The sequence below is a fragment of the Artemia franciscana genome, chromosome 14 (assembly GCF_032884065.1).
Source record: "Artemia franciscana chromosome 14, ASM3288406v1, whole genome shotgun sequence".
NCBI lineage: Eukaryota > Metazoa > Arthropoda > Branchiopoda > Anostraca > Artemiidae > Artemia > Artemia franciscana.
The window spans coordinates 31,185,999-31,203,465 of NC_088876.1; the positions used below are offsets into that span (position 1 = coordinate 31,185,999).

Here is a 17,467-nt window from a genome sequence, read left to right on the forward strand (position 1 = left end):
AATAGAAAGAATATAGAAGAATAGAAAGAATCTTATCTATATAATATAGATAAGATAGAAAGAATAGTAGAAGATACAATAGTAGAAACATCAAAAATGATTACAGTGAACAACATGACAGGAGTCTCTCCAACACCCTTGCACAAAAAAAACTTAAAATGAAGATTTATCCATACTCTAGTCAAGTTGGCCTTTCTCAAATATCAGAGTACTGCTTTTTATTCTTTTTCATCTCGCGTACCATTGACGATGGATATTTTTCCTCTATTTAGAATATTTTCCTAATATATTTATAAATTATTTATTTTATCATACATTATCTGTGTTTCCCCCCTAAAAAATATTTCAATATCTCTTTAGAATAGTTCCCAATTAAATGGGACCTGTAACATTAACCCTTTACTCCTTTCAGTCTTTCAAAAATTCGAAAATCTTCTCTTTGATGTTGAACTGCGCCTGAAGTCTGTATTCGAGCAAAAATTAGTCAAACAAAAGGAAGAATATTAAAGAAAGGAACTAAAGTGCCTAGTAACGATAAATAAAGATGGTTGTCGTGTTCCATGAACGTGTAACTAAACTTACTTCATTTCCCGTGCACAGTGGTAAGAGGGAGCTAAGCTCACTGCATACCTGTAGGAGTACTAATACAGGTATTCTCAAAGGGCTGAGAATTTATTTGTTAGAGGATACTTTCAAAACTTGGACTTTTAGGACCTTCATCCCCCATGATTCAAGTCTCAGGATTCTAGGGTGCAGGAATCCATTCGATTTTTTTTTAAAGTTCAATGCTTATGTTTAAGCATTTACAGTGCTGAAATTTATTATTTCATTGCGTGTTGAATCAATAGACCTGAATTAATTCAATAAAACGGAGAAACCTCACAGGGAATATTTGACCTATTACCGATCTTTTTATGTATATGCGAAAGAAAGGCTCACGTGGAATGGAAACGGTTATTTCCGCGTATGTTCATAATAAATATATATATATATATATATATATATATATATATATATATATATATATATATATATATATATATATATATATATATATATATATATATATATAGAGTAAAAGTTGCATAAAGCTAGATTGATAATTCTCTCACCATAAATTAAAAAAAAAACAAGTTTTTTTTTTAACGGAAAGTAAGGAGCGACATTAAAACTTAAAACGAACAAAAATTACTTCGTAGATGAAAGGGCTGTTTCCTAATCAACGCCCCGCTCTTTAAGCTAAAGCTTGACTTTCTCTTAACTCTACTTTTTAAAACAGCAAAAAACTTTAGCGTAAAGAGCGGGGCGTTGATTAGGAAGCAGCTCCCTCGTAACTTTTGATGGGTAAAACTAAACTTGATGAAACTTATATATTTAAAATCAGCATTAAAATGCGATTCTTATGATGTAGCTATTGGTATCGAAATTCCATTTTTTAGAGTTTTGGTTACTATTGAGCCGGGTCGCTCCTTACTACAGTTCGTTACCACGAACTGTTTGATCAACAGCATAAGGCTTGTAGAGAACTGGGTGTTTTTTCAACCTCAGACTTTAATCTTTCAAACAGTTTAAGATATTTCTTCACTTGAGCTCATGTAACAATAAACTCTAATTTCTGCCGGAACTCTGTCTGGAAAAATGCTGCTGTTAGTAAGGAAAACAGACTTTGTGGTCTAACAGGTTGAAGGCTATCGAACATTTTGTGGAAAGAGTTTTAAAGCTGATATGAAGAGTTTCGCCAAATAGCGGATTTTATCTACCTGGAAAGCAGTCATATACGTGAAGATCGGAACTAGGATATTCGTTTAAACACTAATCTATAACCTCTTAAATTTATTAAGTCTTTGTGAAACTTCGTAGGGCTTTATTCATCATAATGAATAAACCGCTACGAATATCTGCTTAAAAAATACCTGAAGCTCTTAGTCGTATTTTTTTTATTATTATTTGATAAATCTATGACCTCACTCTAATGTCACAATACTTACTCAGAAGCTACTTCAAGTTAAGATCAGACCAAGGAGTAATTCGTCACTTACTCGTACGATTGTCGTTTACAGGGCAGGTTCCTCCAATAAGTTTAGAAATCGCACGATCATTTAGGTTTTGGTACTACTATCCAGGTTAATTTGTTAATGTAAAACATTTGTGCCGAAGCCCTTTGTTCACCTAAAATATTTGCTCTATGGCCTTTTATGATGGCAGATGCTGGCACAAAATGATCCCCCTATCTTTTCGTTTGCTATCCCTAAGAAATAGATAATAATATCAATCTCTGCACCTCTAACCTAAACGAACATCTTGCATATGACTCGTAGAAGAAGTGAACAGTACAGCTAGAATCAAAGAATATAGGATTATCGGGAGACAGGATTTCTGTGATATAGAGAAACGGATAATAGAAATTAAGATAATGAAGGGTATTTTGCTTACTTAGTACGGAGTATTTTGCGAATTAAATGTATAACTAAAGGTGTGTAGGGATCAAAATAAAAGGTAGATGAAAGCAGTTAGCCCAGCAAGCGACCCAAACCCATTCCCTAGCCGCCATAAACAGTGGACCCACCAATCCATAATTGTGTTTATATACACAAACTACTCTGAGACGATACGAACATCTCTATAAATTAGTATGGTATAACTAAATGATCAATGGTGGTAATTTCATCCCACTCAATTATACCCTCTCGAGATTTTCTGCGTGGCAAGTGTTACCGAATACAATTACTCATTTTCTGCTGGATCTCCCAATACTGTTCTGACCACAGTCAGGAGGATCCAAAATTCCCTTCTTAGGGCCAGCACTAGTACCATCAAGGGTAAAATGCTATCTTAAAGGCAAAGTCTTATGCCAAAAACTAACTTCCAAAAGTACTCCTTACAGGCATACAGCTTGTGTTGATTACCCGAAGGAGGATATGCTTGTAAGAGTAGTAAGTACAGCCAACCCCATAGTAACTGCCTCACCCCTCTCAGCTGATGTCACCTTTCCTGCTAGAAGCGCCCCTTTCTTTGCTACATATTTGATCGTTGGACAGTCTGAAGACCTGTCTCATCAACATATTAAGTATCCTTAAAATGTCGTTGATCGGTAGCGCATTTTAGGTTGTCGAAAAACATATCAACATTTGGCTTCTTGAAACTTGTGGCTCGGCTGAGGCTATTTGCCTTAGGTACTCGAATGAATAGGCAATAGTGTCTCTTCATGAATAAACTGAACAATTATCGTGCAGCTGATTTGCCGTTGATACAGGCATCGGATACTTTGATACAGGCCGTTGATACAGGCATCGGATACTTTGATACACGCCGTTGATACAGGCATCGGATACTTTAATACGTTCCATTGATAAGGCACCGGATACTTTGATACAGGCCATTGATGCAGACATCCGAGACTTTGACACAGGCCGTTGATACAGGCATCGAGGACTGATACTTTTGAGCGGTTAGTCAAGGCTAATTCAAAGGCTAATAGTTTAATATTATGAATAGACAGCCGGCAATATATCCTTGATGAGTATATGACACAATGTTTAGACTGTTCTTTCAGTTCATGTCTAAATATTTGCCCGAGTTTAGAACAATCTATTATGAATTCCTTGCCATCAGATATATCTTTCTTTTTGATGAATTGAAACAATGCCATTCTGTAAGTTTCGCATCCTGTAGCTTCCTTCCTTGATATCATTGTTTTCGCTTTAACAGCTTCATATTCTTTGTCAAATGACGGTACCGGTGGTTTTCCCCTATCCGGTTTGCCTCTATGCGTACCCTGTAGCTGCCTTTCTTAATGTCAATGTCTTCGCTTTAACAGCTTTATATTCTTTGTCAAATGACGGTACCGGTGGTTTTCCCCTATCCGGCTTTCCTTTTGTGTGTTCATACCATGATCAGACATTGAAAATGTAGAATCACCTTAAAAATTATGTTGGGGCACGTTGATACACTGTGTCAATCTGCCCCCCCCCCCCAACCTGCACCAAGTGACGATCTATTACTTAAACCTGGATAACTTTAAAACCATAATGAATTAGTTAATTAAATCTGAATTCATTTGCTAGCTGAAAACCACTGAATAAAGTATAGCGGTAGTGGGGTGGGGGAGGGTCCGTCGAGAACTAGCACCACTTTTTCACTAAAACATGACATAAAAGTTTACTTTTCAGTTATAAATCCCACTTTTTCGTCACACAGTAACTACTTGTTGTATAACTCTGAAACCACCCATAATATTGCGGCACGGTACGGTGACTTATCTTAAATCGCTCGCTTAAGGCTGCACATGCGCAAACGTTAGAAATAATATTGGTATCAAACTGCCCCTGTCTCATCTAGCCCTATTCTCCCCTATATAAACAGGCTTTGTTTTGTGCTAGAAATTTATCTGAAACCACATCCCTGATGAGGTTATTCCACCACGGCCATCTTTTGATTTATTCACGGGAAGGATAAAACATACTGTGCACATACTAGAGACAAATAGGGCACGATGTGCCTGGTGCAATGAAACATATATATATATATATATATATATATATATATATATATATATATATATATATATATATATATATATATATATATATATATATATATATATATATATACACTTGGCTGGGTAGAGAATTTAAAGTGGCGAAACCCTATATAGGCCAGTGTATTCTCCTGATGAGCCCTTGTGTTGGGTTGTTGCCTTTGAATTATTTGTCTATATTATTTTTTCTATTGTTTGGTAAATGACGACTTATACTTATTGACGACATGACTGCCTGTCCATGGATTATTCTTTAGGGTTGATTGTGTATGGCTATGCTGTTTGACCTATGTGATTGTATGGATGAGTAGGGTTAAGGCCTCATTCAAGTGCTGGTCTATATTAATCACTAATTTAGGAAAACAGTCTTCCTTTTCTCCTTCTGTCTCTCTCTCTTTTTTTTTTTTTTCTTTTTTTTTTCTTTTTTTTTGTGTTTGTGCTGTAGCATTGGTGATTTCTCTTTTCATGATATATATATATATATATATATATATATATATATATATATATATATATATATATATATATATATATATATATATATATATATATATATATATATATATGTATATATGTATATATGTGTATGTGTATATATATATATATATATAAACAGAATTATGTAAACAGAATGCATCTAAGCGGAGTTTTCGGATTTGTTTTGAGTGCGGGGTTTGTCCACTACATGGGGAAACATGTTAAGAAAATAATAAGAAAACAACATAAGCCCTTATGTTGAGTGTTGCTTCTGAATTATTTGTCTTTATTATTTTTTCTATTGTTTGGTAAATGACGACTTATACTTATTGACGACATGACTGCCTGTCCATGGATTATTCTTTATGGTTGATTGTGTATGGCTATGCTGTTTGATCTATGTGATTCTATGGATGAGTAGGGTTAAGGCCTCATTCAAGTGCTGGTCTATATTAATCACTGATTTAGGAAAACTGTCTTCCTTCTCTCCTTCTGTCTCTCTCTTTTTTTTTTTTTTTTTTTTTTTTTTTTTTTTTTCTTTTTTTTTTTTCTTTTTTTTTTGTGTGTTTATGCTGTTGCATTGGTGATTTCTCTTTTCATGATATATATATATATATATATATATATATATATATATATATATATATATATATATATATGGGTGCCGCAGTTGTTTTTGTTGTTTAGCATCAATTTCTCACACATTTAAAGACCTTTCACTAGAAAATCGATTCCAATCTTGCACCAATTTTCGTTATTGTTACAATAAACTTGACACCGAATGTCCACTAGTTCAATATAATCCTTAGTTGAACTAAAAGGTCATCTTTCTTAATTTCTTCTTCACTTTATTATGCAGGTAGGCTAACTTTGTATCGTGTTACTTTATTTACTTAGCTCAGGGAAAAATCAATGACTTCCATTAGTGTGGAAAATTGGATCCAACTGACAACAATGAAAAACAGAAAAAAAAGAAGCTGGTAAGCCTCTTTTAAAGCTATTTGAGCTTGTACTCTTTTTCAATGAGGATATCAAAATGATAAACCAGTATTTAATGACTTCATACAAAATGTTCTGATTAAAGAAATTCGCTTAAAAATTCCGTACGTTAATTCTTCAATTTATTTAGAAAATTATAAGATAAAACTCGACTTTTCTGAAAAAGGTTATTTTGAAGTGACTAAATTTGCTCAGTGGCAGTAATAGAACATACAACAGAAAAAAGAAAATGGAACACAAAACTAAGTCCCAAGTCCTCGAAATTTAATGAAAATGTCTATAATTTAAAATAATGCTGGTTTAAAAATGTTGGTTGATTTTAACGTGAGAACTACTGCACATTTCAAAAAAAATGTCCTTATAAGTTATGTCCTTCGGGGCAGGAGTCCTGGTGTTGCTGATTATTTGATTTGGGAAGAGCTTAGCCGGAGTCGACCCAGTTCTTCTACTTTCTATTCGAAAATTCCCTATTTGTCAGTTGTCAAGATAATACTGAATGTGTATATGGCACGCTGGGCACTGGCTGACACGCTGGACTTACAATATTCAGTTTCAAATTCCAAATTCCAGTTTCAATTTTCAGCAAGTTTCAAATTCCTGATGGATGGAACTGAATTGAATAAAGATACAAAATCTTTCAGTTATATCACACTTCCTTAGCCTAGGAAAATACATGATCCATAATCCAAAATAAATTAAAAATTAGTTCCATACCTTGGAAAGGCATCAAAACACCAAGTCCTTCGGGTGTTTGGAAATGCCACTCTCATCCCACTCATAAGGGGTGAGTGCAAAATCACAGCTCCAACTTCATATCTTGATGCAAGGTCCACTGTTGGGACTGTTCCAATAGACTGCCCATATATAATACAGTTTTCTGGAGAGATCCCATAACGGGTACGTAAACACTGCCACGCAGCATCAATGTCGGAGTATAAGTTTTTCTCAGATGGCGTTCCAGAACTAGCACCATATCCAGAATAATCATAACTACAAAGAAAACTGAATCAGATGATGGAAAACAGTCTTTTGATACCTATAACTGTCTCAACCATACGAGATAACCCTGGAAGACACCACTCCCCTCCAAACATCAAATGTACATAAAAGTTTTTCTTTAGAGGGAACTGGAGTCGGGTAGAAAATTAATTTCGAATAGAATTCGCTCATTTTAGTGAAAATATGATTTACTAGTTTTATATTTTTCGATGGTTTTTCCTCTCTGTTTTTTTTTCCTATTTTTATTTTCCCTTGATCCTGACCTAGAAAACAATTCTGAAAACTCTCAGGAATTAACAAAGGGAGGATCCCCCCGATTGGTCCAAAGGATCCTCAAAAAAATCTTCAAACACCCCCTCCCTCCCCCTGTCCAAGACTTAGACCTTTATCCGTCAGTGTAACTAAAACACCCAATCTTTGTATTCAAGCTGTCTTTGCATCTGTCACTTTGCGTACCTCACGTCATCTTATGTATAATAAAATCGATGTGCCTGTAGCTGAAGCCCCGTGCAACTGAACTCACAATAATTGAACCATTCCACGACAGCCATAGGGGGAGTAGTATTGGAGCTACTAACCCCTCAAGATGCTATTACACGCACCTGGGTCTGACGCAATACTATAGTACATTTGTTTGTTATGTAATAGTATAGTACACCTGATCCATACGTAATATTACACCTGCATGTAACGTGATACTAGAGTACACCTATTTTTATTACAGTATGTTCATCGAAAACAAGAGCTAAGGGCCCATATGGCACTTTTGACGAGGCCGGAAGAGCCAAGAGCTCATATGGCATGAGCTCTAGCAAAAATCAAAGAATCAATGGATTGACTTAAAAAGGAAATCAGAAGCTTAATGCAGGTCAGGATTTAACATAAGAGCTCTGAGACATCGGGTCCTTCTAAATATCAAAATTCATTAAAAACCGATCACCCACTCGTAAGTTAAAAATACCTCATTTGTTCTACTTTTTCCTCTCCCTTCAGCCCCTCAGATGGTCGAATCGGGGAAAACGACTTTATCAGGTCAGTTTGTGCAGGTCCCAGACACACCTACCAGTTTACATCATCCTAGCAAATCCAGAAGCACCAAACTTGCCAAAGCACTGGACCCCGCCCTCACTCCCCCGAAGAGAGCGGATCCAGTCCAGTTACATCAATCACGTACCTAAGACATTTACTTATTCTACCCATCAAGTTTCATCCCGATCTCTCCACTCTAAGCGTTTTCGAAGATTTCCGGTTTCCCCCTCCCACTCCCCCAAGCGTCACCAGATCTGGTCGGAATTTAAAGTAAGAGCTCTGAGACATGAGTTCCTTCTAAAATATCAAATTTCATTAAGATCTGGTCACCCGTTCTTAAGTTAAAAAAAACCCTCAATTTTTCAAATTTTTCTGAATTAAAGCCCCCACCCCCCCCCCCCCAAACTGACCCAAAGAGCAATTCCATTACAATAATGTCAATCACGTACCTAGAGCCTGTGCTTAGTCTTTCCATTAAGTTTCATCCTGATCTCTCCACTCTGAGCCTTTTCCAAGATTTCCGGTTCCCCTGCCCAAACTCCCTCCAATGACACTGGATCCGGTTGGAATTTAAAATAAGAGATCTGAGTTAGGAGGTCCTTCTAAATATATCATTTTTCTAATTTTTCAAAAATAACCCTCCTCCAACTCCCCCAGAGAGCAGATCCGTTGGGTTTGTCAATCACGTATCTAGGACTTGAGCCTATTTTTCTCACCAAGTTTCATCCCGATCCCTACACTCTAAGCGTTTTTCACGGTTTTAGGTTTCCCCCTCCAACTCTCCCCAATGTCACCGGATCCGGGGGGATTTAGAATAAAAGCTCTGAGACACGATATCATTCTATGTATTAAATTTCATTAAGACTTGATAACCCATTCGTAAGTTAAAAATATATCATTTTTTCTAATTTTTCAGAATTAGCCTAACCGTCCCTCCACCCCCCACCCCAGATGGTCGAATAGGGGAAAAGACTATTCTTAATTTAATCTGATCTGGTCCCTCATACGCCTGCCAAATTCCATCGTCCAAGCTTATCTGGAAGTGCCTAAACTAGCAAAACCGGGACAGATAGAGCGACTGACAGACCGACTGACAGAATTTGCGATCGCTATATGTCACTTGGTTAATACCAAGTGCCATAAAAAACAATAGCTTTGCCCCCCTCCTATATTTTAAGAATTGGCGCCACTGTATTTTAATAGCAGGATACTAATAAAACAAGAGCTAAGGGCTCATATGGCATATGTGACGAGGTCGGAAGAGCCAAGAGCTCATAAGTTCTGAGCTCTAGCAAAATTTTAATAATCAATAGATTGCTTTAAAAGGAAAATCAGAGGCTTATTGCCGGTCGGAATTTAAAATAAGAGCTCTGAGTCACGAGGTCCTTCTAAATATCAAAATTCATTAAGATCCGATTACCCACTCGTGAGTTAAAAATACCAGAATTTTTCTAATTTTTCCAAATTAACACCCCCCAGCTCCCCCACAGAGAACAGATCCGTTCCAATTATGCCAATCACGTATCTATAACTTGTGCCAATTTTTCCCATCAAGTTTCATCCCGATCTCTCCACTCTAAGCGTTTTCCAAGATTTCCGGTTTCCTCCTCCCACTCCCCCCAAATGTCACCTGATCTGGTCGGGATTTAAAAGGAGAGTTCTAAAGCACAAGATCCTTTTAAATATCAAATTTCATTAAGATCTGATCACCCGTTCGTAAGTTATAACTACCTAATTTTTTCTAATTTTTCCGAATTATTCACCCCCCCCCAACTCCACCAAAGAGAGCGGATCTGGTCCGATTATGTCAGTCACGTATCTTGGACTTGTGGTTATTCTTCCCACCAAGTTTCATCCTGATCTCTCCGCTTTAAGCGTTTTCCGAGATTTCCCCCCCCCCCTTCAATGACACTGCATCTGGTCGAGATACAAAATAAGAGCTATGAGACACGATATCCTTCCAAACATCAAATTTCATTAAGATCCGATCACTTCTTCGTAAGTTAAAAATGTCTCATTTTTTCTAATTTTTCAGAATTGACCCTCCCCCCTCCCAACTCTCCTAAAGGGAGCAGATCCGTTCCGGTTATGTCAATCACGTATTTAGAACTTGTGATTATTTTTCCCACCAAGTTTCATCCCGATGCCTCTACTCTAAGCGTTTTCCAAGATTTTAGGCCCCCACCCCAACTCTCCCCAATGTCACCAGATCCGTTCGGGATTTAAAATAAGAGCTCCGAGATGCGATATACTTCCAAAATCCAAATTTCATTAAGATCCAATCACCCGTTCGTAAGTTAAAAATACCTCATTTTTTTCTATTTTTTTCGATTTAACCGTCCCTCCCACTCCCCCCATACGGTCAAATCTGGGAAACGACAATTTCTAATTTAATCTGGTATGGTTCCTGATGCGCCTGCCAAATTTCATCGTCCTAGCTTACCTGGAAGTGAATGAAGTAGCAAAACCGGGACAGACAGACAGACCGACCGACCGACAGAATTTGCGATCGCTATATGTCACTTGGTAGATACAAAGTGCCATAAAAAGCAGGGGTTCCATTTGCCTGAATCAATAGGACAAGAAGTTGAAATCTACGACATAAGGGTTTTTGAACATTCCAAATGTGGCAATTAAGGGTTTGATTTCCCAACTCTGTTCGTTACTGAAAATGGTATCATTTTCTACAGTGCTTGCCACAATGAAATCCTTTCGAACACAAGTTTGCAGAAATGTATATTTACTTTAAAAACAATCCTTGCTCAAGTTTACTAAAACACTTGATACTAAAAAAAAAGTCAGAAATGAAACGAAAGAAGCTCTTTAAATCAAGGGGCCAAGGAGCTAAAAAAATGAACATATAAGGTTTGTTGAACACCCAAGATTCAATTATCGAACATTTGACTATGTAACTTATCTATTTTTGAAACAATTATCATTGACCACAAGGACACCACCTGTCACAATCAAACCCTTGAGACGTAAGTTCCTTGAACTTAAATTTTCTTTAAAATGAACATATACCCAAACTGAGAAACTTGGCCACCACAAAGAAACAAAATATACAAGCATAAACCCAGAACTAAAAAAGTAGAGGTGAAGGATCAATACATAAGGTAAAAAAGGGTAAAGATAAATAATACGGCACTGGACCTTATAGTCCCTAAGGGCGATACTTATTTATGTTTCAAGACCCGTCTGCCATGAAGTACAGTGCAGGACTGGGGCACATAAGGATTTTCACAAATAGAATAACTTCTAACGGAAATTAAAAGTTCTAATGCCCTTTTTAAGTGACCAAAAAATTGGAGAGCACCAAGGCCCCCTCCCACGCTCATTTTTCCCCAAAGTCACCGGATCAAAATTCTGAAATAGCGATTTTATTCACCATAGTCGAATAACCTAATAACTATGTCTTTGGGGACGACTTACTCCCCCGCAGTCGCCGTGGGAGGGGCTGCAAGTTACAAACTTTGACCTGTGTTTACATATAGTAACGGTTACTGGGAAGTGTACAGACGTTTTCAGGGGGATTTTTTTGGTTTGGGGGGAGAGTTGAAGGGGGGTTACGTGGGAGGATCTTTCAATGGAGGAACGTTTTATTGGGGAAGAGACTTTCAATGGAGGGGGCGCAGGATTTTCTAGCATTATTTGAAAAAACAATGAAAAAATAAATATGAACAATTTTTTCTACTAAAAGTGAGGAGCAGCATTAAAACTTAAAACGAACAGAAATCATTATGCATATGAGGGGTTTACCTCCTCGTAATACCTCGCTCTTTACTGTAAAGTATTTTTAGTAATTTCAACTATTTATTCTACGGCCTTTGTGATTCAGGGGTCATTTTAAGGAATTGGAACAAAATTTAAGCTTTAGTGTAAAGAGCGAGGTATCGACGAGGGGTGAGCCCCCTCATATACGCAATAAAAACATACAAATATAGAAGTTCGCTACGTAAGTTAATTCGTAAGTTACGTATATTTTTTAATTATGAAAACGTTCGTATTAGCGGTGGCTGCAGTAAAGTGGCCACTTGCCACAATATTTGTCATATATACATTATTTAAGTCAACATTTACTTTGGAGGCAGTTATATCGCAAACATTTATTACAACTCGTTCAATATGATGTCATGCAAAAAAAAATGACATTCAAAAGCTGACCCAACTCGAGTATGATTTTCGTCAGTTTTTTTACTTTAATGCTTTCAAATAAGAAAAATTTACTCCTAAGATTTAGATTCTGGTTTAATACCCACTACTACTACTACTACTACTAATAACTCACTGCAGCACCAAGCCGCCTGAGGCCAACACAGCTACGCACGCTCCTCCTCCAACCTAATCTATTTAAAGCCTCCCTCTTTACACCCTCCCAGGAAGTTCCCATTGTCTTTAAATCTTTATTTATGACCCACTTTATTTAATACCCACGCCCCCTGTAAATTATGTTTCTGGCATAAAAATTTAAGCAGGCAATCAAACAGTTCGTGGTAATGAACTGTAGTAAGGAGCGACCAGGCTCAATAGTAACCGAAACTCTAAAAAATGGAATTTTGATACCAATAGTTACATCAAAAGAATGGCATTTTAATGCTGATTTTAAATATATAAGTTTCATCAAGATTAGTCTTACCCATCAAAAGTTACGAGCCTGAGAACATTTGCCTCATTTTAGAAAATAGGGGGAAACACCCCCTAAAAGTCATAAGATCTTAACGAAAATCACACCATCAGATTCAGCGTATCAGATAACCTTATTATAGAAGTTTCAAGCCCCTATCTGCAAAAATGTGGAATTTCGCATTTTTTGCCAGAAGACAAATCACGGATGCATGTTTATTTTTTATTTTTTTTTTCGCAGGGGTGATCGTGTCGACTCAGTGGTCCAAGAATGTCGCGAAAGGGCTCATTATAACGGAAACTAAAAGTTCTAGTGCCCTTTTTAAGTGACCAAAACAATTGGATGGCACCTAGGCCCCCTCCCAAGCTCATTTTTTCCCCAAAGTCACCGGATCGAAATTCTGAGATAGCCATTTTATCCACCATAGTCGAGAAACCCAATAACTATGTCTTTGTGGACGACTTACTCCCCCGCAGTCCGCGTGGGAGGGGCTGCAAGTTACAAACTTTGACCTGTGTTTACATATAGCAATGGTTACTGGGAAGTGTAGAGACGTTTTCAGGGGGGCTTTTTTGGTTTGGGGGGATATTTGAAGGGGGAGGGTTATCGGGGAGGATATTTCCATGGAGGAACTTCTCATGGGGGAAGAGACTTTCAATGGAGGGGGTATAGGATTTTCTAGCATTATTTGAAAAAACAATGAAAAAATAAATATGAATAGTTTTTTCTACTGAATGTGAAAAGCAGCATTAAAGCTTAAACCGAACAGAAATTATTACGCATATAAGGGGTTTACCTCCTCGTAATACCTCGCTCTTTACGCTAAAGTATTTTTAGTAATTTCAACTATTTATTCTACGGCCTTTGTGATTCAGGGGTCATTCTTAAGGAAATGGGACAAAATTTAAACTTTAATGTAAAGAGCAAGGTATCGACGAGGGGTGAGCCCCCTCATATACGCAATAAAAACATACGAATATAGAAGTTCGCTGCGTAATTTAATTCGTAAGTTACGTATATTTTTTACTTATGAAAACGTTCGTAAAAAATTATAAGTTATAGTTGCCTTTTTAAGTAATCAAAAAATTGGAGGGCAACTAGGCCTCCTCCCTCGCTCCTTTTTTCTTAAAATCTTCCGATTAAAACTATGAAAAAGCCATTTAGCCCCAGAAAATTAATATGCAAATTTCGTTTTAATTATTCATGTGCGGAGGGCCAAGATCAAACCATGCATTAATTCAAAAACGTCCATAAATTAAACAAAAAACAAGTTTGTTTTAAAGAAAGTAAGGAGCGACATGAAAACTTAAAACGAACAGAGATTACTCCGTATTTGAAAGGGGCTTTTCCTCCTCAACGCCCCGCTCCTTATGCTAAAGTTTTTTAATGTTTTAAAAAGCATAGTTGAGAGAAAGAGTCAAACTTTAGCGTAAAGAGCTGGGCGTCGAGGAGGAAAAGCCCCTTTCAAATACGGAGTAATTTCTGTTCGTTTTAAGTTTTAATGTCGCTCCTTAATTTCATTTAAAAAAAACTTGTTTTTTTTTGTTTAATTTACGACAAAACCGTCGTATATAAAAACTATTTCTCAATCAAAATTATACCACAAATGTATCCCACAAAACAATTTTTCCCAAATCTTATTTTTCTAATTTACTTCTTATGTCAATAAGAAGGGTCATAGATCAGTCTCAATAGGAGAGAATTTCGAGGGTGTAAACCCCGAGGGGCAGGCTCCCCCAGAAGGCCAAACTTTGTACTAATTACAAAGATGGAGGCTTGAAAAATACCAATGTCGGAGTCCAAATTTTATTGGTTTCCCCCCAAACATTAATACTATGTCCAGCCCTGAATCTTAACTAGGCTACTGCAAACACGATTGGACAAGTTGTCTCGAGCAAATTGGATCGTACTTGCTGCTTTTGGTCACCCTCAATCAGCAGTATATACTCTACCCTGGGGTCAGGATTATGAGGGCCGCGAAGTTGAGTATCTCAAAGAATTTGATAGGGCTGCTAAACTCATCAAATTCTCGTCTATCTAACCGCTCTTTTACAAAACAAGGAGGGTCGAAATTTCTAATTTCTGGAAAGTAACTCTACTATTTGTCATTTGTATAATGATTTTGTTTTAAATAAGAATAATCTAAGACAATTCTTTAGGAAGATTCTAGCAAAGAATTCCAAGCGCATCCAAACGACTTTAGCTAACAACCAGAATTAACATTGTCACTAATATTTTAACAGAATTAACATTCAAGAAATGCAAAATTTCTACAAATTAATTTTTTTTTGAAACTACCATTTTTTTCATATTCGTAAATTTTACCCTAAATTGACCGCCAAAAGGCAAAGACATTCATGAACATTCTATCAAGGCATTCCAAACATTTTTATACTATAACCGAAACACCTTTCAGAAATATTTAAGAAGGGTCGTCCCTTTAAGCTAACAACCGATCCCAGGGGTAGTCTACTTTTAAAATCGTATATACCACCATACGACGCACACAACTCGTGACAAAACTATGTCATGCGTCGCATGATGTGTGCATACGTGGCGGAACAACAGCCACCCCGAGATGTAAACCTAGGGGCGGAAAGTGGGTAGTCCTCCAAGCAAACAAGAAAATTATCAGGTGGCGAACGTGGTCGCCAAACATTTGCTCAAAGTGATGTCATGCGATCACTTTGATCAAATCAAAGGTCATGGAATGATCCTTCTGATTCAAATTTGGTACTTTGATACAATTTCTACACGCCCACCACACATCCATATAGTGACAGTGCGCAAGCGCACTGGTCCAAGATAGTGAAAATTGCGTCTCCCATTTTTAAACTGACAGTACTAATTGCTGAACACGTTCGCCAACCTTACTACATGACTAAAGGAATAACACTATGCCTACTACTACTACTAATAACAACTACTATGCCTATTATCCCGATCTAGGCGAGTGGTTACCACGCTAGACATGAAATCATTTTTTCAAAGGTCAGGAGAGCTTAAGAGGCTACAGGTTTATATTCAACCACCCTATGAAACCTGTTATTCAAGTCACTTTAGAAAGTCAGGGGTTTGAGTCCTGGTGCCACTATTTATTCGATTTGGAACGGGGGTTAGTGGCGTAACTCTGTTACCTCAGCCAGAGTAGACCCAGCTCTAAATATGTGCATGGAGAAATTTGACAAATGTAAACAGGAAGGGCGTGCAAAAGTACAGGATGGCTGGCTCCTAAACCCCCTCCCATCAAACTTCCTGGCTGAAGGCCATGAAACAGAGATCGTAACCACCGGTAGGGACTGAAAAGTGCAGTGTAAAGTCTCAACCCCTCATTGCACTTCCTGGCTGAAGGGCTTTGGGACGGAGATCAGCACCACCGGTTCGGACCCTAAGGGTCTTGTGCCGCATCCTTTACCTTTTTTCTTTTTAAAGTCCAGTGCCGTATATTTATTTATTATATTGTACCTGCAGCAACAACAAATGGAAACAAAACCTTCTTCTAGGGATTTTTTTCATTTGTACAACAGCAATGTGTTAATGATTGTAGATGACTAACAACTGTAAAATTGCGAAATTGCAAAACCTCCTTCTTTTCAGTTTATAAAACTAAAACTGCTAGTCTCAAGCCTTTCATTTATACTTCAAATGCTTCCGAATCCTTAAGAAGGATAATTATAGGATAGTCTATTGCCAAATCAATACTGCTTTTTAAGAACACCAAATTCCACATTTGAAATGAGTCATTAAAGTCATGACACCATTCAGAAAGTTATCAATTAATGAATAGATTGACCACCAACATCCAAGGAAGCCATCAATCTTCTTCTTTCATTAATTAACAAAAAGAAACTTTTGGATAACGAAGTTTATTAAAGAAAATAAAGGGTCATATAAAACATAAGACCAGCAGAAATAAAGTCCTATAACAATAATTCAAACTCGAAAAAAATTACAATTAAAGAACAAATGAAGCTCAAAACCAACAGAAATTAAAAGACGATCATATCAAACATAAATATAACATATACCGATACAGACAAGGACGTATCTAGGGGTATAGGTGGTTTAACCCCCCCCCCCCATCAAAATGTTTGTCCGACTCGTTAAAACGTAGCAAAAATGAATATATGTTTTTTAAGGTCATTTTAGTAACAACCTGAAAAAATCGTTTTGTAAGCCCCCCCCATGTAAAAATCCTGGACATTAATGAACAAATAAATCGGAAACAAGCAAAAATTAAAATGAATATTCAAGTCGAACTTAAAACGAACAAAGATTACTTCAAGCAGAAGTGTAACTACCGCCCCCTTCCCCCTTCTCAAACCGTAACAGTTCTAAAGCCTATTGCGTAATTTGCGTTTTATAGAACTACGTGTATTTTAAACAGTGTGCTTTGTTTTCCAAATTTCGACGAAAAATAAAAAATAAATCAGTATAATAATCAAAATGACTGTAAAGAACAAATGAAATATAAACAGAGCATTAAATATATAATGATAGTAGTCCTTGGGAACTCAACAATTCAAGATTTTTTCACTTTTATTTTTTAATTTGTCAAAACTAAGTCAAACTGCATAATTTGTTTTCAGTGAAGCGCCAACGATACAACAGACTTCAGAAATTTTACGGTCAGAGGAGGGGGAAGGGGACAGTAGTTGAGCTCCTACTTGAAACAATTTTTGTTCGTTTGAAGTTTGACATGAATAATCGATTTAATTTTTACTCGTTTTGAGATTTATTTATATAAAAAAAACAACTTAGCATTGCTACAGATTTAGGGGTATTTTGGTCCACTCGGCAAC

At 36.8% G+C, this 17,467-nt stretch overlaps 1 protein-coding gene across 1 annotated transcript in view; it reads right to left on the reverse strand.

Annotated features, from left to right (window-relative positions):
* LOC136035572 (alpha/beta hydrolase domain-containing protein 17B-like) overlaps positions 1 to 17,467 on the reverse strand; it is a 78,205-nt gene that overhangs the window by 34,881 nt on the left and 25,857 nt on the right. The window contains exon 2 of the mRNA XM_065717447.1: positions 6,728 to 7,003. Coding sequence (XP_065573519.1) covers positions 6,728 to 7,003 — 276 coding nt within the window. The remainder of the gene's footprint in view (positions 1 to 6,727; positions 7,004 to 17,467) is intronic.